Here is a 24,621-nt window from a genome sequence, read left to right as displayed (position 1 = left end):
GATATTATTGTGTTCAGGTTTTATTTATTTATTTATTTTTATTTTTTAGTCTTGGAGGAATAAAACAACATAACCTTGTCTTATGTGACAACTTTTGTTTATCTTTAACTACATATTGATGCTTTCGTTGCTTTTCATTCTTTGTTGCACCTTAAGTGCTTAGGGTCATTTTCTGTTTGGGACTACATTAATTACATTCTTAGGCTGATGTTTTCAGGTCATCCAGGAAGTATAAATTAGAGCTTTTGGCCTACAGTTGCAAAACCTAAGGGGAGGATTTCCCCCGCCTCAGTCCCCAATCAGTGCTGATACATAAGACAGATAATTTTCTTTATGGTTCTCTGAGAGGGCTGGTTTATTTCAAGTTTACCCTTATGCTCTAGGAGTAGCTTTTGTGGGTCCAGTCGTAATGAGGGATATGTTCTAGGCTTTGTCTGCTTCCTTCTAGACTAGTAACTCATAAAATCCACTGCCCAATGTCAGTAGGTTTACCGACTGCCCTTAAGGTGAAAGCCAGCTCCAATGCAAGGCTTACCTCCAGGGTAAGGTTAGCGCTTAAGTTTTGAAGTTTCCTTCCAGCTTCTTGCTAGCTCATTGTTGAAACAAGGACATTTACATAATATTTATTTACATATTTTATATTTAAGTAATCACTTTAATTCTTTTCTCTTTGGTAGACAGAGTAATTCGTGTGCATTTTTCTATAAAATAAACAAATACAATTTAAAAAATTAAATATATTAATTCAAAAAGATGTGAATTGAGTCTTTCAAAGACTACCTTTTGGCTACTAAGTTAAGCATGAACTCAATCTGTGCATTCAAGTTCTTCTTAATTTGTCTTCAGCTATTCAATTATTTCAGCATATTTTTCATTTCGACACAGTCTACACCCTGGACAAATATTAGTATTTACTTTCCCAAAGGTGTCCTGAATTCATAACTAGTTTTGCAAATTCTGAAGTTTCTTCCTAAAATACACTCTGTCCCTCTGTGTTAAAATCCTATTCCCAGACCACTTCAAAAGGCAGTTCCCCCAGGAAGCTTACCTTTTATCTAGATTTTATTTTCTTCTTTCTTAACTCTCAAACTTTTTTGTATGGTACAGTAGACTGAGAACAGGTTTTAGATTCAAACAGAATTGGAACACTCTCATTTTGGCTCTGTTACTTGCTATGTGTGTGTGTGCTTAGACAATCTCTCCATGATTTAATTATTTATAACCAGGATTATTATATATTCTTTAAAATATTTTCTTATTTTGAGGACTTTAATAAAGTAATACATATATAACAATACCCAGTACTCAGTCAGTTCTAGGTATTTTTATTATTACCTTAGTTTGTCCTGTTTTATAGGTGTCTATATTAGTCTTATTTTCCACGAGACAGGTGCCTCCTTGGGGGATGGGATTCTCTCTTACTTACCTTGGTAAGAATTGGCATAGTGTCTTATATCCAGTATATGTTGAAGAAAGTTTACTTTTTATGGAAACAAATTGAATTGAATATAACTGTTCATAGACCATGTGTCTGTGGCATGAGGGTGAAGGAGTTTTGGGAATGCGATCCCGAAATATGAAGCTTTGTTGTGCTGATTACTTTAAATTGAAGGCACCTGGGGACCAGCAGCTGTGAGCAGAGGTTTTCTCTGAATTTTTCTTATTTTTTTTGATACCAGATACTCCAGAAAAAATTCAAATCATCCTAGATCTCCTCTCCAGGAAATTCATCATTGTGGGAGACTGACATATATCACAGAAAAACAGACCAGAAGTTAGCACCACACCCAGACAGAATTTCTCACAGGTTATCACCTGCTCTGTGGGCCCATTCATTCTCTCCCCAAAATAATTTACTCCCCTCTAAGTTGCATATATCCCACCAACCCTCTCTCCTATGAAAATGATATATACGATTCTAAACTCCTTCGGGTTACTGGGTACTCACTTTTCTTTCTGTGATGCCCCTGTGCACACAAACAATTTGTATGCTTTTTGTCCTACTAATCTGTCTACTGTCAGTTTATTTCATAGACTCAGTTACTGAACCTTCAGAGGGTAGAGAAAGAAAGGGTTTCCCTCTCCATCAAGGAAAAGGAGAAGTATGGCTACCATTTGCAACTGGAAAGAGAGAGAAACAAAATTATATTGGTATCTTGAAAACTCCAGCTATTAACTAATGATATAGTTATCATCTTAAAATGTATAGGTATTTTATTATCTATCAATCTATCTCCCTACTTACCTACCTACCTCTTTTTTTTTTCTCCAGAAACCACACTGTCATTAGAACAGAGATGTAAGCGTGCGAATGATAAAATTTGTGTACATTACATTTTATGGAAATGATGTGTAGATTATTTTCATTTATAGTCAAGGTTATCATTGTACTATGCTCTAATCTGTAACCATCCCTCTAATTCTCATTACAAATTAACCAAAGTTAAATTAGATAATGATTTATGCAAAACCTGAAAAGAAGTGACTATGTAATTCTCACAGGATGCTAAAAATCTCCACTGTACAATGCTTTTTTTTCTAAACATCCACAGAATCTTCTGTCTTCACTATTTTATATTCACTGAAGAGTCACTTGGGGAGATAGTAGGATCAGTCAGGAACATGTACTTAGATGCTTGAATTCCCAAGTATTTTAGATGCTGTTTGTATTAAGGACAAATTAAGCTGAAAGTTGTAGTCTGGGGGGCTTTTGGAAAAGAAAAGCCTGTGAGCAATTAATGACTTGTTCATGTTGTGCTTATGTGGAGAGCACAACCAAGCAACTTGTGAAGCAATTTATAGTAACTGGGGTAAATGAACCATGCTTAGAAGTAGAATCTATGAACTGATTGCGAAACTGGTAATTAGCTAGAGACGTAAGACCTAAAGTCAAAAACTGGAGGCGTTCATAGTACAACAGAACCAGACTTCTTTTGTTGTCATTTTCAGCTTAATTTAACCGAGTTTCTCAGTGTTACCTCTCATTGAGAGTTAAGACTTATTTTATTATATTCAACATTTAAGAAAAAAGTGAAATCTAGAAACAAACTGGTGGCATGGTCAAGAAAAAGAAAATATTTGAAGGGCTTTAAAGAGGAGTGTTTAGGTTTACCATCACGCTAAATTTGGAAAATATTAGGAACCGATATTTTAGGGGTTCTTGATGTGTTTATCTTCTGATCTTCTGTGTTTAAGTGGATGCCATTAATTTAGATATTTGTGATCATTGTTATACTATGTAAACACACTGCTGAAAATTTAATTATTTGAAAATGTGAGAATTCTTTTCCCATTCTCATTCAACTATATGGCATAGTGTGAGTACATCGTTATTCAATAAATTTGCATTATTTTGGGTTATTAATTCTCTGAAAGAGACTAAGCTTAGAAATATGGATGGTATGGTTTACATGTTTGTCCCCTCCAAACCCTATGTTGAAATCGGATTCCCAGTGTTGGAGATGGGGTCTGGTAGGATGTTTACATGCTTGTCCCCTTCAAACCCTATGTTGAAATTGGATTCCCAGTGTTGGAGATGGGGCCTGGTAGGAAGTGATTAGATCACGGATTCAGATCCCTTGTGAATGGCATAGCATCATCCCCTGGGTGATAAGTGAGTTCCTGCTCAGTTCACTAAATATGTGGTTGTTTAAAATACTCTGGGACCTCTTCCCATCTCTTTTTTTTTTTTTTTTTTTTTTTGAGACAGAGTTTTGCTCCTATTTCCTAAGCTGGAGTGCAATGGTGCGATATCAGCTCACTGCAACCTCTGCCTCCTGGGTTCAAGCAATTCTCCTGCCTCATCCTTCTGAGTAGCTGGGATTACAGGAATGCGCCACCATGCCCAGCTAATTTTTTGTATTTTTAGTAGAAACAGCATTTCACCATGTTAGTCAGACTGGTCTCGAATTCCTGACCTCAGGTGATCTGCCTGCCTCAGCCTCCCAAAATTCTGGGATTACCGGCATGAGCCACTGCACCCGGCCTTCCTGTCTCTTTTACTCCCACTCTGGCCATGTGAGGCACCTGCTTCTGCTTCACCTTCCACTTTGCTTGTAAGTTTCCTGAGGTCCTCACTTGAAGGAGATGCTGGCATCCCACTTCCTGTACAGCCTGTAGAACTGTGAGCCAATTAAACCTCTTTTCTTTATAAATTACCATGCCTCAGGTATTTCCTTATAGTGATGCAAAACAGAAATGCATAAAATGGTTTTTACAATTATCTATAATCCTCTTCTTAGAGATAACCTGTGAACAATTAACTGCACTTATTTCCAGTATTTTTAAAGTATTTGTGTGCATGCATGCATTTTTCTCTTCAAATGAAATTTGTACCGTGTTCAATGATTTCTTCCATTGATAATATACCATCATTTTCTCATTGTCCTTAAGTACTCATCAAAAACATAATTAAAAATCCCACAGTGGGCTGGGCACAGTGGCTCACACGTAAAATCTTAGCAATTTGGGAGGTCAAGCTGGGAGGAGTGCTTAAGCCCATGAGTTCAAGACAAGTAACATAGTTACCTGGGCAACATAGTAAGACCCCATCTCTACCAAAGCAAGTTAAAAAAAATTGCCAGGCATGGTGGTTACAGTGTGCTCTTGTGGTCCCAGCTACTTGGGAAGCTGAGGTGGGAGTAATGCTTGAGCCTAGAAGGTCGAGGTTGCAGTGAGCTGTGTTTGCACCACTGCACTCCAGCTTGGGTAACAGTGTGAGACCCTATCTCAATAAAAACCAACAAACCTACAATGCTTCTACAATATATCTATTTTTCGTTACTTTAATCTTTAATTTTTCCTATATGGACTATGACTACGTTTACTTGTATTGTCACCACGATTTAGAATGCTTTTAGCTTTTTGCTTTGCGACTCCTGATATTTATTAACTTATTTGTACACACACCCGCACACACAAATTATCTTTTTGTATTGTACGTAAGCATGATGATGATTCTTTTTCTATTTGCTTGACATCTTGTTACCAAATTTATGACTATAATTTAACCATCATGCTTAATGTGTGTTTGTGCTTTAAACTCTCTTGCGCTCCTATGTCTACAGGCCTACTTTTGCCAGTTGGTAATATTTTCAGTTTTATTTGTCTCTTTTTTCTCTTAGTGTTCCAGAATCTCTTCCCCAAATATTAATCTTGAGGTCGGTTAGGTAAACAGCTATAGTCAAATGCTCAAGGTCTACTAACGCTGTAATGAAACTCTACTGGACTGAGGTGAGATGTTTGTCAATTCCCATTCTCCAGTCCTTAGGCATATCCAGAGGTAAATTTACTCCTGAAAAAATAGAAACAGTATATAGTCCTTCTTTTGCTAGAAGTAGTACATGGAATTACATAATTTCCAGAATTCATGAATTTCAATATTTTTCCTCTGTATCATTATTTGTTGACATTATGTTTTATTTACTAATCACTTGAAATCCTAATATTTATGCCCTCTTTTACCCCATTGATGGATTCATAATGTTCAAAAAAGTTTTGGATCAGTTCAGATGGCGTGGAGTACGGACATAGCATCTTACGCCTCGCAAAGCAGCTTCTGTTGGGAGGGAGGTTCAAGCCAGCTTCTATAGTAAGACACAATTTCTGAATTTAGTAGATACGGACATAAAGTAGAAGTGAGTAAAATTTTTCCTCTGCTGGTTTCTTAATTGACTTCACTAAAGTTTCAGAGGTCTAGGTTTCAATGACTCATTGATAATTTCTTAATTTAGCTCATTTCTATATGAAGTGGTGATTCCTCCTAGAAGTAAATAATTTGTTCATCTATATTCTTAATTTCCAATGCTGCTATGACTGTGTTTTCTTTCTTTTTATATTTTTCTAATAAAACATAATAAAATGCTGATGATTTACATTTTAAAATGTTTCCTAATAAAAAAATTAGCATTCTAAGGAAAAGATGAAGAAGGTGAATCAGGCAGAGTCTTGTGCAGTTAGCTTTCACTGAAATCAGGAAACCAGTATCTTAATCTCATCATAATGAATGTAAGACAATTTCCTCCTCATTCCCTTAAGTTCATGGGTAGGAAACAGCAAGTAACCACCCCTGAGTACTAAGGCATCTTATACTGTAAGCAGTTTATAGTTACTAAATCTTATAAATTTAGATATAAACCTTTCTTCCTTTAGGTAAATAATGCCATTTAATCATTTTATTTCTTTTGAAAACATAGATATTAATTCACAAATAAATTCAAATTATACATTCTTGATTTATGAATGCTAATTTTCCCTCATTATACAATTTCTTAGACACTGAGGAAAACCCAGATACCTACAGTTTATATTGTTTTATGTTCTTAATATGTAAAAGACATTGTCACAGAGGAAACAACAAAACAGCTTGTTCATTAGCAAACACAGCATGAAGGTGGAAACAAAGGGACAAAAACAAGACCCTAATTATACCCATGAATTCCTCTTCCACAGATAAAGTAAGAAGACCTTGCTTTCTTCTCAGTAACAGTGTCCTTTAGGGCTTTTGTTAAGAACAGATTTTCCCACATGTCTCTGAGTCAGTACGTGAGCTTCATCATTGTTGCCTAATAAACACAACATGAATTCCCACTAGATGTCAAATAACGGGTATTTCAAGTACAATTTTCTATGCGTGTTAAATGAGTAAGTTGAAAATTTTGCCTTTCGGAAGCTCCTTTAGTGAGCAGGGGGCCATTATGTCAGATTTTGGACAAGTCTTCGCTTACATTACAGTCCCATAAAAGAAAAATTATTCTATAATACTGCCCCTCCAAAGGATAATTTCATTATTTTTTTGTATGAGGATTTCTTATGCACCCATTTGAATTATAGTCCATCATCTCCCTAACTGTTACCTTACGCTGCCTGGACACAGAAACTAGTGCTTAAAATACGTTGAAATTTCAGTAATTGTGAATAATTTTAAACGTATATGACATATTCTGTGAGGTTCAACAACAGTTTATATATGCACTTATGGAAACAAAATCAACATGTCTTTATTAAAAACTACTTCATTTTAGCTACGATTGTCTTTGTCTACAAAAAGTACAGGAAATTGAACATGTAATAATGAAGACTTAATATTTGTGCACTGCTGGAGTGCTTCTGGATGATTATATTTTAACAAAAGTTAATGGCCAAGTAATGGAAATAATGAGCTGGAGTGAAAATCCAATATGAGTTTGATGAGCAGAACATTCTGAATGAAAGTCTACTAGAGGAGAAAATCCCTGTGGAATATTTTACTTCCTAGTACTTCTGGAGTTTATTAGTTTTAGCATGAAAATGGACATGATTGATACAGAAACCTAAGTGACTATGTGCCAGTGATCTTCAAAAGTGAAAGTGATGGGGGAAAACCTGGAGATCCCTTAAAGAAAAACAGTAAAACAAACAAACAAACAAATAAACAAACAAAAAACAAGTCTTTAATATACTTTATTTCTATTTCCGTTAACTCCCTATGTCTATTTATCTATTTGCACATGGCCTATAAAATGGTAATGGAACAAGTCTATATTTGGTCTTCCAGGACAGGAACCTATTCCAAGGACACTGAACTAGAAACAGGTAAAGGTGATGAGATAGTCAATGCCAGGAAAAGACGACGACAGGTTTGGGGCTCTGATGAACAAAGAATGGTGATTTGGGGACACAGATTGATGAATAACAAATTTATGACACAAAAGATGTAAAGGACTCCTTTAGTCCTTGGAAAGAAATCTTAGGTATCCTTTTCCTTAATGACTGGAGAAAGAAAGGAGAATGGTAAGCATTTCCAAACTACTGATAACTGAAATGGATGCCAGTATTCTAAGATTCAAAGGTACAAATTATATTAATATGGTTAGGCTTTGTGTCCCCACTCAAATCTCATCTTGAATTATAATCCCTATAATCCCCACATGTCAAGGGAGAGATCAGGTAGAGGCAACTGAATCATGGGAGTAGTATTCCCCATGCTGTTCTCATAATACAGAGTGAGTTCTCACATGATCTGATGGTTTTATATGGCACTCTTCCCCTTTGCTTGGCACTTTTCCTTCCTGCCTCCTTGTGAAGAAGGTGCCTTGCTCCTGCTTTGCCTTACCCCATGATTGTAAGTTTCCTGCGGCCTCCTCAGCCATGCTAAACTGTGAGCCAATTAAATGTCTTTCCTTTATAAATTACCCAGTCTTGGGCAGTTCTTTATAGGAGTATGAAAATGGCCTGATACAGATACCATCGTTATCACATTACCACCGCCACCACCATCATCAGTATCATAATTATTTTACATAACATTCACTGAGTACTGAGTAGATGTCACACACTAGGCAATGTATTTTACACGCAAAATTTCATTTAATTCTCACAACCCAATCAGCTTACTCTTTTCATTTAGTAAGATAATAAATTAGGTAACTTGTTGAAACCTCATAATCTGCAGGATAATCATGGCAAGTAAGTCCCCTTTTTATACACTGGTTTATACTTTTAGCAACAATATTGACGTGCTTTGCAAATTATAAATGCTATGCACTCATAAGCAGTCATCATCATTATTAGTAATAATGTGATTTACTATCTGAAGAGAGCACATACTGATCATTCTGTGATATAAGTAACAAACAAATGTAAATAAATCTTAGCTCTGAAGTAATTCATTTTCTTGTATATTTTAGGTCTATCATTTAGGGTCAAATGAATGAAATGTTTGGTAATATATAAGCAGGCAACAAATTTGTTAATGATATTTTTTCTAAAAGTCATATTATGTTCTAGTTATTATCAAATTTTCAACTTTAGAATAATGATTTCTAAATTTCCTTAGCAAAACAGATACACATAAAAAATACTGTGTTTTGAAGACACTCAGCCCTCAACAAAACAGAGAAAACTAAACCAGGCAGATTTGCTCAAAACATGGCAGAAAAAAATGAGCCAAATGGTTATTTGGCACTCTGTTGATAAATGATTAACTATAATCTTCAGTTGTTCTATCACTTTCAATCATTTTATTTACAATTTAGAGTTAAATTTTAGTAACGCTACATTAAATTTACCTTCGAGATTTTCTGACATATTTTCAGATGATTAGATTATGTTTTCCTGCAATTAAAACTATATATTACATTTTTATGCCATTGCTCTGGACATAATTTTATGCTATGAAAGCAGTTGATATATCTTGTTTTTTTAAAAAAACTATTTCTTTTTGATCTTATTTTACTATTATTTTTGAGACAGGGTTTTTCTCTGTCATCCAGGCTGGAACTCAGTGGCATGATCATGGCTCAGCTAAACCACCCAGGCTCAACCCATCCTCCCACCTCAGCCTCTTGAGTAGCTGGAACTACAGGCATTCACCACCATGCCTATTAATTTACTTTGTTTTTTGCAGAGACAGGAGTCTTGCTGTGTTGCACAGGTTTGGTCTGAAACTCCAGGGCCCAAGTGATCCTCCCATCTTGGCCTCCCAAAGTGCTGGGATTACAGGCATGAGAGTGTACCTGGCCTGTATGTCTCCTTTATAATATACTATTATGTTAATTCCTTTTCCCCAATATAATATTATTTTTTATTTCTTATAGAGAAACTGCCATTTGCTGTTTCAATAGTTCTTTGGAATGAACCCAAAATAACAAAATTTATAATGAAGGACAATGCTAATTCAATCAACATTTTTGTCTCAATTGTTGTAGGTTGGATGAGTGGGGCACATGTTTGATGTAGATCATATGAATGATACTTATATTTATATTCCAAAATAAACCATGATTTGAATCTGCAAACCCAATGTAAATTATAAATTAAAAAATGGCACAAACTTTTTGAGGTCTTAACAATTTTCTAACACGTCTGTTTCCATTTAAATTTACATTTAGGGCTATAATCAAATGGTTGGTGTGCATTATAACAGGGAAGCAATCTAAATTTTCCAGAATAAAATAAGTTGTCATCGTAACTGATACTTCTTTTAAAGAATGTCAGATATAGACCTTTGAAATTGTTAAGTTTCTATTCATAATTTTAGAATGTATGATTTTTCAACTGTCTTCTTGTATTATGGAATTCGTTTTATTTCTGTTGAAATCTTAGCCTCTTAATTAATATTAAGTATTATTATTTTTTGTAGTGAACTAGATTTTTCTTTTTAAAACCTAGGACTGCCCTATATGGTAACAAGTCGTTCAGTAATAAAAATGGTGTTAAGTGTGCCTGCCAATTTTAAGAATAAAAATGCAGTATATATCTGGGATTTGTCATTAAATAAAGCTGATTTATTGACCTAAAACATATAGATCAAGGTAGGCAGGATGCTAAGGAAATGTAGACCAGTCTTGCTTTTACTTGAATAAATAAAAATTTTTTTACATTTCAGCCTTCTTCCTAAACAACACTTTGACCAGAAGTAGTGACATACAGAAAAAAATTAGTGATCTGAGTTTCAGGTCAATGTATGTTTCTCACTAACCCCAAGGTTTAGCAGTAAAGAAAGAAAGAGAAACAAGAAAGCTGAAAAATTCATGAACTGTATTTTTCAACATCTGAAAAATAAAACATTTAATATGCTGATGTTGTTGTAATAGAATACTCATAATCCTGTTACTTCTCTCAATACTTTTGCTTTGGAAAAAGAGGTTCCACCCTAATTTTTTAAACTCACCATGTGACATTTGTGAACAGTTGATGAAGAACATTCTTATTGTGAACTGAAATAAATAGGACAAACCTCACATGCCACCCAGAAACATAAAACAAAGTCATGCATTTCAGATAGAATGTTTTGCACAGAGAAGGCATATATATTTTCATGACGTTGTAAACTTTTTAATACATTCAGAAAAAATAATCTAGCAGTGTACATTATTTGTTCCTACTATGCAACAATTTTCTTCTACTTTAATTAGGTTTGTGCAATTTTTAAAAAATCACATTACTGTGAGCGGCAATCTACTAACACTCAATCATTTTCTGATCAGTTCAATCATAGGCAACAACGATCTCACAATTTGTCATTTGCTACCCACCCCCAACCTGAGAATGAGAAATTCCTTTTAAAACAAGTTGCACGATGTTGGGGCTCAGAACATGATACCCCAGAATATGGCACAGAGTACTTTGACCTGAAGAAGACTGAAAGGACCTGGGAAGCAGGATCTTTTGAATTTCTCCCATCTATCTGTTTCCCACTCATCTTCCTCTGCTGTGGAGAATGATAGAAACCAGAATTCTCTCCCCCAAGGCAGATCATAGAAACTGTACCTTCCCTTCCCCAAAGCAAGCTATTTAAAACCTAGAAAGATTAATCTTCTCCCTTCTCCCTTGAATTATCTCATATGACAGGTGACTTGTCCTACACCTGGAGGAAAGCAATACCACACAAAAAGTCCAAGAAGAATCTGAACAGATAGGACTTGCTGGGTTTCCCCACTCAGTCTATAACCATTAGATCACATCCTTTTTGTCCAATCATATTTCTACATGGCTCTCTATTCTTCATTGAACCTAAGCATAAAAGGAGTTCTCTCTAAGTCTTTGGGTCATTTCTGAAGGCCCCTGTGTCACACAAAACTTTGAGTAAATAAATGTGTTATGTTTTTCTCTTGTTAGCCTGTCTTTTGTTACGAGTGTCAGCCTTGACCCTTATGACAGGTCTTTGGTGTATAAGAGTGCCAACAATGACCCATCCCAATCCCAGATGATCACCCTTTCCAAGAAGCATAGATCTTTCGGTCTAAATTGAAGCCAGTATTCCAAAAATTATTTCATCTGCAATAGACTGCTTAAATCAATGTTTCTCAGATTTGATGGAAAACAAAAATACTTTATTTTTAATTTTTCAAAATGTTTCAATGTTACTTAGGAAATTATTCAAGTGAACCGCTAATGCAGACTTAAATTATTTTAATTGCATTTTATGTAGATTGAGACAAACATAAAACAAGTAATAAACTCCTTATACTTCTAGATCAATTAAAATCTAATAGGGTAAAATATTATTTTGACATAATAAAGGATAATATTTTGTCAAAGCTGAATCACCATTCGTCATACCAATATGTCAATAATGGCAGGACATGAAACATTTGAATTCGGCGCAAACAGATTGCCATGTGATGATCTAATTCCCTCATGAATTTTTCTCCATTTGTAGTCCTGTGATATCCTTTGGCTTTAGTTGCCACAGACAAATGTTTACATATTAAATATTCCTCTGCTCATTTCTCATTTGCCTATGGCACTAAAAATAATCCTATACTATTTTGCCTAAATATGACCTGGATAAAAAGACAAGCATTGGCATAAATATCACATGAAAGTATTCTGTCATGATTATCCACAAGGTTCACATATGTTTTTATCATTTGTATTATTAAAATCAAATTAAAACACAACACTTAAAATTCATCACAGATTATTTGTAGACCTCCTAAATGCAGAAGATGAAAAACAAACAAACAAAAATAATTAGTTTAATCAAAGTACACTTTCTTCAAAACCTAGTGAAATTTCCAACTTGTGCTAAAACCTCATGGAGGCAAAGACGACTGACCGTTTTGAAGTCAAACTTTGGGTTCTTTTAAAAACGCTATATAGGCAAAGCCATGTTTCAATCAGCTCATAAAATACATCTCATGATACTGCAAGACTCTTTCTTGCATAGTTTGTGTGTATCACCTGTAACCTCAAAAAAGTCTAATGTTGAATTATAAAATAGATTCTAACCTTTTGTTTTCTCTAACTGCTCTGTCTCCTTTCTTCCAAGAGATGGTTGGTTTTGGAGAGCCTTGGGGTTTGCACTCTATGACAACTTCTCGGTCTTTGGGAACAATTATTGTTTCCTTCAGTTTATTCAGTGCAAAAGTGGGAGCTGAAGCTGTTAAAAAAGCAAATGTTAGTCCTACCAGAAGCAATGACAATAATCTCTAATGGATGATTTATGAAGATTTTGTAACTTCTTCTGGGAGGCATTTCCCATAAAATCATAGTATATCTACACATGAAAAAGGCACTAGCTCAAAATTTTACTTATTATTAGTTAATATGTATCTTACTACATTAGCAGGTGATGATGTCACACAACGTAGGATCTACAGATAAAGGCTATTTCAAAAAATGACATGCTTTAATATGATTACCAAATTCAATTATGAAGACTAATGAATGACTTTGGCAAAAGAGCAATAAGCTAACCAAGAGAATCTATTTAGGCTTCCTTTGGTAAGATGGAGGTTACCTGTGAAAAATACAATCCTGTGTCTTCCATTTTCCATCTACGAATCTTAATTTATTCTGTATCTTACTTTAACATTATACAACATTAAATTAATTTTTTAAAACTGAACTATTTGAATTTCAATTAGCAATCTGACTTATAATTTTTCACTTAGGTTTGATCATTTATTAATAATAATATTGTGTAGACTATAATTTTTATTAAAACACTTTTGAATCTAAAAGAGAACCTGAAAGATGTCTACAAGTCTAGAGTATCTGTGACATTAATTTTTACCAATCTGATATTATACGTATTTCATATTATATATATAAAATATATAGAAACATAATGCATGTCACAACATTTAAAAAGATATGTATACAATTGAGATAGGTTAAGAGATGTTTTAAAACTAAAAAATTTGGCCTGGCATGGTGGCTCACGTCTATAATCCTAGCACTTTGGGAGGTCGAGGTGGGTAGATCCCTTGAGGTTAGGAGTTCGAGACCAGCCTGGCCAACACGGTGAAATCCCATCTGTACTAAAAATACAAAAATCAGCCAGGTGTGGCTGTGGGCGCCTGTAGTCCCAGCAACCTGGGACGCTGAGGCAAGAGAATCACTTAAACCCTGGAGGCAGAGGTTGCAGTGAGCTGAGATGGCATCACTGCACTCCAGCCTGAGAGACAGTGAGACTTTGTCTCAAAGAAAAATTATTGAAAAGCTAAAGAATTTATAGGGAGATAGTTGCAGGTACTTTTTTTTTTTTTTTTTTTTTTTTTTTTGCCTACTGGGAATAGAATTCACAGAAAGTAATTTCGAAATATTTCTTGTGAATGATAAAGGTTGGATAAATGTTTCAGAGCTACTAACTAGGTGAAGGGTGAATCAGCCTTTTAATTCAGTGCTATTATAGTGTGAGTTGACAAGAAAGTACATTAACATTTAATTGGTTAGAATGAAGGAGATTGAAAGGAAGAATCCTCTATCTATTTTGGATGGATTTGTTGTAATGTGGAGAAATGTCAATGGCAAACATTCATAATTCAACAAATTACTTTAGGATGTATTATATTTAGCTGATATAAAAATGGAAGGCTCCAAGATTCCTGAGATCTTGGGTGTTTCTCTTAAGCTATGCTTTGATAATTTAAGTGGGGAATAGAAAGCAGAGTTGGGCTTCTGTCCGCTTTGGAAACACAATGAGTTAGGATCTTTCTTAACATTACAAACATCCCAGAACCAGTTTAGGAAACAATCAAAGTGGGAAAAGTAAAATTCATTCCAATGGCTCATATATATTTATTCTGGGTAGTCTATTTCCCTGGATTGATTATTTCCTATAGTATATAAATAGTGAAGAAATGGAGTGCCTGGGTTAACCCTATGAGATTGTAGTGCCTGGCATCAGGAAGCCTTTCCCTGTTATGTAAGGATGGCATGAGTTGATGCCCCATGAGGGGAGAGTGATTTAGCCTGTGGTCTTGTCTTGCAGGAGCCACACAGCTACTGATAGGAACTGCCTGGGAAATTATTAAGCATTGCTATGGGAGTATGGACAGGCTGTTGGAATTCTACATTCTGATCTCCTATCCTCAAGGCATTCTTCCTTGGAAGTTAACACATATTTCTTCATGTGATTTTTTTAAGTGCCATAGCAAAGGTGTATTGTGTAAACCTTTTAAGATTAAAACTAAAGTTAAAAAAACTACACGAACAAAAAGTTATGTGACAAACTATACACAACATAAACCTGTCTACTAAAGTTAAAAAAGAAAATCAGCAAGACATAGTATTTCTTTTCAAGCCATAAAATAGATTTTTACAACCACATCATAAAACTTCAGTATAGTAAAAATTAGAGCATGAAAAGAAGCAAGGTTTATTTTTTTCTATTTATTTACTTTGAAATTGCTTACCTAGAATCTTCAGCTCAGCACTAGCGTAAATGGCTCCATACTTATTTTCAGCCAAACACTGATACATTCCAGCATCTGATTGATTCACATTGTGGATCATCAATACTCCATTAACCATCTCAACCCTACTCTGTAATGGAATTTAAAAAATTAGATCTAGAAAGTAAACAAATAACATGGATTTTATGGGTATTCTCTGCTAGACTAAAAAAACACAAGTTTGCAATTAATGCAGTTAAACATTATTTGGCCATGCAGCAATGCAAATGTACTGTTCACTATTTTATTATAACATGCATCTTGTAAATCATGGTTATTTATTGGTTGAAAAGAAATTATAATGATATTTTTCTGGAGTTATTCTGGCAAGTTTTACCTTCAGTTTTGTTTTTAAAGTGAGGTGCCTTTTTTTGGTATACTAGTGGAACTTGTGAAATATAATCAGCAGGTGATGCTTTTATTTGCATTCCGTTTACAAAGGGAAAGAAGGATTTATATAGTAGAAAGGATTGAGGTTGTAGACACATGAGATCAAGGTTAAAAATAGCCCAGGTCATAAGAACCATCCCTTTACTATATTGATCCAATGAGAAGTTTGTCATTTTCACTCACTTCCCAAAAAACTAACACAAATTGAAAACTGCCTTGTGACTAGATTCTAGATAAAATTATGGGTCAGACAATATACTTCAGTATCAGAAGAAAGTTAGTATAAAAGACAAAAAATTGAGCATGTGCAAATTAAGGTAACCTTAAGTCAAGAGCATATTTCAAAAACAAATTTTAACTTTAAAATGTTAAACAACCAGACGTCTTGTCTACTTAATGCCAAGCAAATCATTAAAAAAAAATCTTAGTTGGCAGTGCTTTGTCTATCAACAAAGATACCAAGTCATTTTAGGTGATATCTAAAGGTCAGCTACAAATGGAAATAAGTCTATGATAATCATTGATAGTTTCATAAAAATTTATAGGATTGAAAACATTTTAAAGAAACACTGTATTACCAAAAAATGTAATGAGGAAATTAAAATAAAAAAATGCTTATATATTTGTTATGTTTCTCACTCAAAATATATTAAAATAGATGACTGCTATATCCCAGACATTGAGCTAAACTCTCAGTTAATCCCGATAACATTCATCCTTAACACAAACACGTCCTATATTATGAAACAGAAATAGGAAAAGGCTTTCAATAAGACTAAGGAAGCCTAGTTTGTCCTATGTGAAATCCTGCTAAAATTACAACAGAACAGGTTAAAAACTCCCAACAGTACCTGAGATGAGAGGGGTACTCCATTCTTCAGCCAACGATACGTGGGTCTGGGTTTTCCAGTAGCCTTACATTCCCATCGGAGAGGGCTCCCACTGTCTAACTGAGTATCATTCAGTTTTTCTACCCAGTGTGGGTAGGCTGTAAGTATGTAAGCAGTAAACAAGGATGATATCATTTCTCAAACACCTTACCACATTAAAAATTTACATGGAAAAATTCACTGTATTTTTTTAAAAGCAAATCATTCAACCATAGGTGTTTTGAAGAAGAATGGCATTGTGCTACACACAAAATTCTATTTCCTGTACCCCCAAAAAATAGCAGTGAGGATATTTTGATAAAATAAAATGCTATTGTAACTACGCAAAGTCTTCTTCTGTTTTTTTTTTTTTTTTTTTTTTTTTGGACCTCAAGTGGTTTTGTTATCCCCAAGGCACCGGAACCAGTTTAACAGGAAGTCAGGTACTAGAGTCATTGCTCTTTCTACAGCATTAGCACAGGTAGAAATATACAGTGTAACTAGTCAACTTGTTTCTGTCTCTCTCTCTATATATATAACACCTGAATGACTTTGGAAAAACGATTTGTGAATCCAGATTTTAGTGTAAAATTTTTCTTAATTTACATTCTTGCAATATAATTTTTTTATGTTTGCAAAAATGTTAGAGGAAACTTTATTTTATTAAGAATGAGATACTGGGGCCGGGCGTGGTGGCTCAAGCCTGTAATCCCAGCACTTTGGGACGCCGAGACGGGCGGATCACGAGGTCAGCAGATCGAGACCATCCTGGCTAACACGGTGAAACCCCGTCTCTACTAAAAAATACAAAAAACTAGCCGGGCGACGTGGCGGGCGCCTGTAGTCCCAGGTATTCGGGAGGTTGAGGCAGGAGAATGGCGTAAACCCGGGAGGCAGAGCTTGCAGTGAGCTGAGATCCGGCCACCGCACTCCAGCCTGGGAGGCAGAGCGAGACTCCGTCTCAAAGAAAAAAAAAAAAAAAAAAGAATGAGATACTGTTGTAATTATATGAAATCTTAAAATACAAGTTAAAGTTCGTTTCCACTATTGGCCAATTTTTAAGGAAAATTGTTGAATAAAGCTGACTCTCTACAAATATTCTGTTTAAAACAAAGAAATACATATAAAAATACTGCACTGAATTTATTATTTCTAACACAATTTTTGGCAAAAACTGTAAAATATTTATATGTGCTATTGAGGGCTTTCATCATTCATTCATTTATATGTTCATTCAGATATGCTACATAGTCCTTGTTCAATCTTAGAGGCTATTAAGAATATAGAAACAGAGAGGTTCTACACTTAAAGAGTTTTCGCTGTGGTAGAGGTGGTCTAACGTCATTGCCAAGGAAAAGGAGAACATATGAAAAAAGATGTGTTAAACAACTGCACATTGGACCCAGGACAGTGGCTCATGCCTGTAATATCAGGAATTTGAGAGGCCAAGGCAGAGGGATCACTTTAGCCTGGGAATTCGAGACCAGCCTAGGCAACATGGGGAGACCTTGTCTCTACTAACAATACAAAACATTATCCAGGTGTGGTGGTGCACGCCTATGGGTCCAGCTCCTTGGAAGGTTGAGGCAGGAGGACTGTTTGATCATGGGAGGTTGAAGCTGCACTGAGCCATGATCATGCTACTGCATTCCAGTTTGGGTGACAGAGTGACAACCTGTCTCAAAAAAAGAAAAATAAAAAGAAAAGAAAACTACACATACAAGTCAGAATAGTGGGTATAAAGGAGTAGCAGATGTCCCAAACCAAAGAAAGTTTAGAAGGGAGGAGAAAGAGCAAGAAAGAACTCACATTTATTAAATGCTAGTCCTAGCCATTACCATGTCCTAGACACTGAGCTAAATTCTCAATCCCCGTAACATTCGTCCTTAAAACAAACATGTCCTATTTTATGAATCAGATAACTTTTGACTCAAAGAGATTAAAGAAATTTACCCAAGGTCACAAAGTTAGTTATTTGTTTCTAAGTGGGAATTTTGCTTTTATTAGCTTATTGGTCTTCTAGCCAATATAGTCTGGACTTTAGAAGCCCTACTTTGGCATAGCATAGTCAGGATTTGTAGACCTTGGAATACATTCTGTGATTTAGCTTCTAAGCTTGCAAGCTATCATTCAAAAATCTTACCATAGTGAGTTTCAGATATTGATCATGATTTTTGTACCTGTCTTCTGAAATCATCTCTTTGTAGTTACGTGTCATATATGCTAAAATGCTGACAGGAGTGGTGAGATACACAAGCAATATTAAACTCTACTTTTACGTCTGGGTTTTCTGTAAACTTTGCTGATGTGTCAGAATACTTTATACTATGCATGACTCGTGTAAGCCAAATAAATTGGTGTGTTATCTCCCAAGCACACATTGTATTTTATTTAAACTGTTCACTCTACATAGAATGGTATACTTCTATTCTCTGTCTCTTTTAATTCTACTCATGATTCAGTATTTATTCTAAATTAAGTAAGATGTATTAGTCACAGCCTCAAAGAAGAGTCATGTGCACCTCCTCTGGACACCTGTAGTTCTTATTCGTTTGGAAAATATTCCTGTAGTAGCTTGTTACCTCTCTTCTGTTGCTGACTTAAATTATTATTAAATATTTTAGTTGGGTAGAGTTTGACACTCAGCTAGAGAGTGAGATCATTAAGAGCAGAGATGATTCTAAACATAGTTTTAGACAAAACAGTGTCCTGCATATAATAACTGATTGTACTTGCTTGACTTACTGATCTATCTCTAAATGTGCCATGACTGTGAGCCTTTAAAATAAATTCAAAAAAGACTTTTAAAAGTTATAGAAATGAAGAGCTAGGAAAGAAAGAGCTGTTAAAATATTCAAATAAAAACAGATTTGACATCTGAGAAAACAATCCATTAGAAATTGGAAGAAAAAATGTTTCTTCAAACATATTTTGGAATACTCTGAAAAGTGGCCTAATTTAGAGTCTGATTCCAAAACAATTTTTTCATAGGAGTCAAATATATGATTAATGACATTAATATAAATATGAATTAATTTTTTCTTTCTTTTCTTTAGATTTTGTTTTGGATACCATTATAGGTAAAATGCTTACTCTGAAGATATGAACATAAATGTGCCATCATATCTGTTTGCTATCAGCTCAAATTCTAGTGAGTGAAAAGCCATTAAAATGTTATTCAAATTAGTTCTACCAAGAATTCTACAAGTAAAAGTGGCCTGTTACACTGCCCTCAGAACTGAAAAAATGCTATCAGTATGTCAATTATTGGCAGATAAGAGATGTCGTTTCATATTTTATTGCTTTGAACACTGTACTTCGTGTGTGAATCTTTTGTACCAAGCTATGTTGTTATGTATGAGATCTATACATCTGTAACTGTATCTCTATCTATGATGCATAATAGCAAAAAAAAAAAAAAAAAAAATTCCTGAAATGGTATAACTTGGTGATGTCACCTGGCTGCTTAAGATGCCATATGCAGTTAGTATATATAGTCTGCTTGTTAATTGACTTGATATAAAAGCTTTCAAGCAACTCCGAACAAATACACACACAAGCACACAAACACATAAACATACACACACAAACATGTACACAGACACACATACAAGCGGAATTTGGGTTGTAGATTATGTTACAGTGAGTTAAGATCTATATTAGAAAAATAAATTTAAGTCATCATTGAATAAACATTAATTAACATGAAGGCTATGGGAATTTTTGAATTGCTATCCTCCATAAAATACCTGGAAAATGTAGGTTATGTTCAATACTAGATCAGCTTGACTTCTACAATAGATTTCTTTCTTACATTGTAAGGTATTTTATAAGTCACTAGGTCTATACTATATGGACCAAGGCAAAAACATTATGTGAAAGGGCAGTGGTAAAATTTTAAAAATAAAACATTAAAGACTGGATTAAGGCCTGAAATAATTTGTCTTAGGCTGTAATCTGAAAAAGACAGTACAGTACTTGCAAGATTCTTACAAAAACAACAAAATTACTGGTAACATAAAATCAGAAATATAAAAGGTTACATTTAAACTTTTTTTTTTTTTTTTTTTTGGTTGAGATTGAAAGTTACTAAAGGGCACTGGCTTTGGCTTCTGAATAATAACATGGGGTGAGCAGACACCAAGACGTGGTCTGCATTATGGAGTCTTTCATCTATCTGGGAAAGAAAAATCACAGGTTGGGTCACATTTAAAACATACCTAATAACTTTTTAAAATCTGGCTTTTGTCAAGCCACCTATTTTAGGATGTGGAAAACTGACGAGGCATATGGCACTTTAAACCCAGGAGCTGTTAAAGTCTCACCAGATGCACCATACTTACGTAATACATTTGAGCTTCAGATCAGTCTCGGGTTACATTTTATAAAACGCTAAGCAGATGTGCATAAAGAAAACTCTTGCTCATTATTTCTTGTCATTAGAAATTCTGTAACTCTCTACTGATGAATGCTAACTGTTATTGGCCTCCTTTGTTGCTTCTGTACTGTTACGTGTTGAGGAGTCAACATATTTTATCTGCATAGATCACTTTCAATATTATGACTCTCAGCTGTGGGCCAATGAGACGTAATGTGTTATATCGGAGAGATTATACAGTTGGGGGTGAATATGGGTTCAAATTCTAGTGCTACCATGCCCTTGCTCTATTATGTGGCTGAGAATGAGTTATTTAACTGTAATGAGTCTCAGTTGTAATCTGTAGATAGTAATTCCTATTTAAATGAGCTACTTTGATGACAGAAGATAATATATATTGGTTACTTTCCCCCCAGTCCATTGCCCATGTGTAATGTTCAACTTCATTTTCTAGCAACTGTGAATTATACATATGGCATCACTCTCACAATAACAGCAGAATTCAAGGCAAGAATTTTTTTCTCCTTACAACAGGATTGAAAACTGTCTTTACGTATGAAATTATTAACCAGGAATCTACAATTTTATATCATTTCCTAGAGCACATATTTGATATATTTTAATAGCTAAAACATCTTTAAAGATCAGAACTAATACACATAAACAGTATTTTGAAGAAAAGAAAAAAGAGTAAAAACGAATGGCAAGGATTTTAATATATCATACAGTTTTCTCTAACAGTAATAACATGTTAAGTAAGTATATAGTAAGTAGAAATTATCTGCTCTCGATGCCATTCTCATCTCATGCCTTAGTTCAGGTTCTCGATGTCTCACTGAGAAGTAGCAAGCTATCCTTGGCGGTAGAGGCAGAAGCTGAATTCTCGTGTCACTGCCAGTTTCAGTTGGATTTTGGTTCTACTATTTGTTATTAATGGATCCTGGGGTAATAAATCCTTAATATTTTGAGGCCTAGTTTCTCATCTGTCAAATGGGAATCCTAATACCTAAGGGTTATTGTGGGGTACTGTATGTAAAGCACCTCGTAGCAGTGTCTAGAAGATAAGCTCTTGGTAATCTTTAGTTCCCTTCATTACTTCCTTAGTCTTTGCTGACTCTCATCTATTTTTCATAGTGGACACTGTAAAATGATGTGCATACCTAAAGCACTAATCTTTATAACAGTATAGAATCATAATAAAAATTATCCACTGTGTGCTGAACAGAATTCATAGGGCTAGATGAAAAAAAAAGAGATTGTTTTGAAAGAGCTTACAATTAAATTGCAGATGATAGAAGCCATTAACATTTGTGAGGCTACTGTTCAGAGATTTTATGAAGATAAGGAAATCTATAATGCCACTCTACACTGAACATGAAACTGTATTCCTTTACCGGATATCTAGTACTGTACAACTTACTTTTCTTTTAAGCATTCTGGTTAAAGGAATATTTTAATACTGATCCAATTCCAGTTTAAATTATATATATAAACTGTGTAGAGATCATAGTGACTGTCTTTATAGAGTGACAAATTACTAGTTGGTGAAGCACATGATATACATTTAAACTCACAGATCACACATCTTTATATAATGAGATTTCTGTTTACATAAATTATTTCCCATTTTGAGAACTCCTTATAATATAAAACTGCTTAAATGATGTTTGTCCTTCCTGCCTCCATCTTTTCCCCTTCAGTTACCCCTTCCCTCCTTACTTTGTTCATTTCTTTTGTCATTTTGTCATTTTTCTTTTCTTTTTAATTGAGAGCTTTACCAAGTAAGAGTTCAAATTGTGTTAGAACTATAAAAACAAAATTTCCTATGATGAGTTAAAACCACATCTTTTTGATCAATCATCAGAAACTAGAGAGGACAGAAATAACCAAAGAAATGGCTTAACCCATGAAAATCCTATTATCAAGAAAGGCATACCAAGTAGAATATTTATGCAGTTTATGCTAAGGTTCAAATTATTTCCAAAATTTAGTATTTTAATTTCACCAAGTTTTATTTCTTTTTTATGAGTATTATTTTTAAGATATATTTTTGTTATATTAGACATGTAAGTGTACCTTAATTTTAATTTATTTAACTACCATGGACTTCTTCACTTTGTCATTTGTTGTTTTATGTTTACAATGTAGATACTGAATTAAAAACAGTAAAATATGTGGCTTAAATTTGTGTGTACCATCTATATAGTACTTTCATAATGCTTTGACCAAGAAAAGGGACTAGAAATGCTGCCTTAGATCCCTGGTTCATTTTTTGAAACTAATAGCTAAGCATAAGTATTCCTGCAATTGTACTTTCAAAAACAATGTGCTACAGGAAAGACCATATGTTTTCAGTACTCCATGAATATTGACCATTTGGATAAAAAGGGTAGCCTGTACTTCTAACAGATAGAGCCCCAATTACAGAGTTTCCTATAGTAATTCATTCTATTGAGAGAATATTCTAAATATTAACCAAGGAGACAGTGAAACATCCATTCATCATGCTATCCATATCTACTGACAGTCAGGTGGAAGTGATGGCCAAGATCCTATCTACATTTTACAGAGTTTGATGGGGAGGAAAGCCCTCATGTCAAACATGACAGTTTTAAAAGTACAAAAGTTGAATGAATACATGATAACCGAGATACTTTTATTTTTTATTTGTAATATTTTTTGAGACAGGGTCTAACCCAGGCTGGACTACAGAGGCACCATAATGGCTCACTGCAGCGTTGACTGTCTGGGTTCAGGTGATTCTCCCACTTCAGCTCCTGAGCATTTGGGACCACAGGAGTGTACCACCATGCTCAGATAATTTTTTTGTATTTTTTGTTTTAGAGACAGGTTCAGCTGCCACAGCCTCCCAAAGTGCTACAATTTCAGGTCATAGCCACTGCACCTAGTTACCAAGATACTTTTAGAAGTGAAATAGGACTCTCTTCATAATTGTCCTAGGGTAACAGATGTAAAGTGGAATTTTCTAGGGCAAAGCAAGGTGTATGGCCTCCTGATGGAGCCTGGTAGAAAGCCACCCTAAATGTGGGCTAAGGAAAGAGTTCACATACTTTCAAGATATATTTCCTACCTGTCACAGATATATGCCAAGTAGCTAGGCAGCCCAGTTTCTCTTTCTAAGGAACAATCTAGATTTTTTTTTTTTTTTTCTATTCAAAGTGATGCATGCTTTGGGTAGGTTTGTCTTTACCCAGCTGGCCTACAGTGCATGACAAGGACACACCGGATTGTTTAAGTACCACTTTCTCACTAGAACGTACACCAGTAATATGGAGTGAAAGCAATTTTTTTTTTTAATTTCTGGAAACAGTCATCATTACTTATGAATTAAGTAGCTGGGGTTAAGGGAGGAGTAAGTAGAGTCATGCTACGTAGGAGCCTCAGTCCCTAGAACATACATTCTAATTCTATTTAGGTGTGGGCCATTCTTCAGAACACAGGGAATTGGTACTTTCCTCTGATAGCCTTCAGCATGCTTTACATTATTTGTGATTTTCAGTAGTAAAGTTCTGGTTGAACACCTGTCTTTCAGTATCAGATTTTTATCTGTACAGAGGGATGGTAATACTTCAAACTGTTGCCGTCAGAATAAAATGGCCGGGTATCTTAACGTTCATCTTTGCTCCACTGGGGTAGAAAAAGCTTTTGTTTTTTTTTCTATGGCTAGGGAGAGTTGTCTTAATGATTTGTTTTAGGGATTACGAACAGTTACAAAGTTTATGAATTTCATCCAAATACAATATTCATGGCCTAAAACCAATTAAACCACTGCTAATATTTCAATCTTAGAAACATTTAA

The 24,621-nt window shown here is 34.7% G+C and overlaps 1 protein-coding gene across 1 annotated transcript in view; it reads right to left on the bottom strand.

The window, feature by feature from the left end:
• CNTN5 (contactin 5) overlaps nt 1-24,621 on the bottom strand; it is a 1,344,835-nt gene that overhangs the window by 282,364 nt on the left and 1,037,850 nt on the right. Inside the window, exons 11-13 of the mRNA XM_033204902.1 lie at nt 16,406-16,542; nt 15,126-15,255; nt 12,715-12,865 (exon numbers count right to left, since the gene is read on the bottom strand). Of these exons, the coding sequence (XP_033060793.1) occupies nt 12,715-12,865; nt 15,126-15,255; nt 16,406-16,542 (418 nt within the window). The remainder of the gene's footprint in view (nt 1-12,714; nt 12,866-15,125; nt 15,256-16,405; nt 16,543-24,621) is intronic.

Source organism: Trachypithecus francoisi, unplaced genomic scaffold, assembly GCF_009764315.1.
Source record: "Trachypithecus francoisi isolate TF-2019V2 unplaced genomic scaffold, Tfra_2.0 Lachesis_group8, whole genome shotgun sequence".
Lineage (NCBI taxonomy): Eukaryota > Metazoa > Chordata > Mammalia > Primates > Cercopithecidae > Trachypithecus > Trachypithecus francoisi.
The sequence above is the reverse complement of the archived record's forward strand: the minus strand, read 5'-3'. Positions and strand labels throughout refer to the sequence as shown.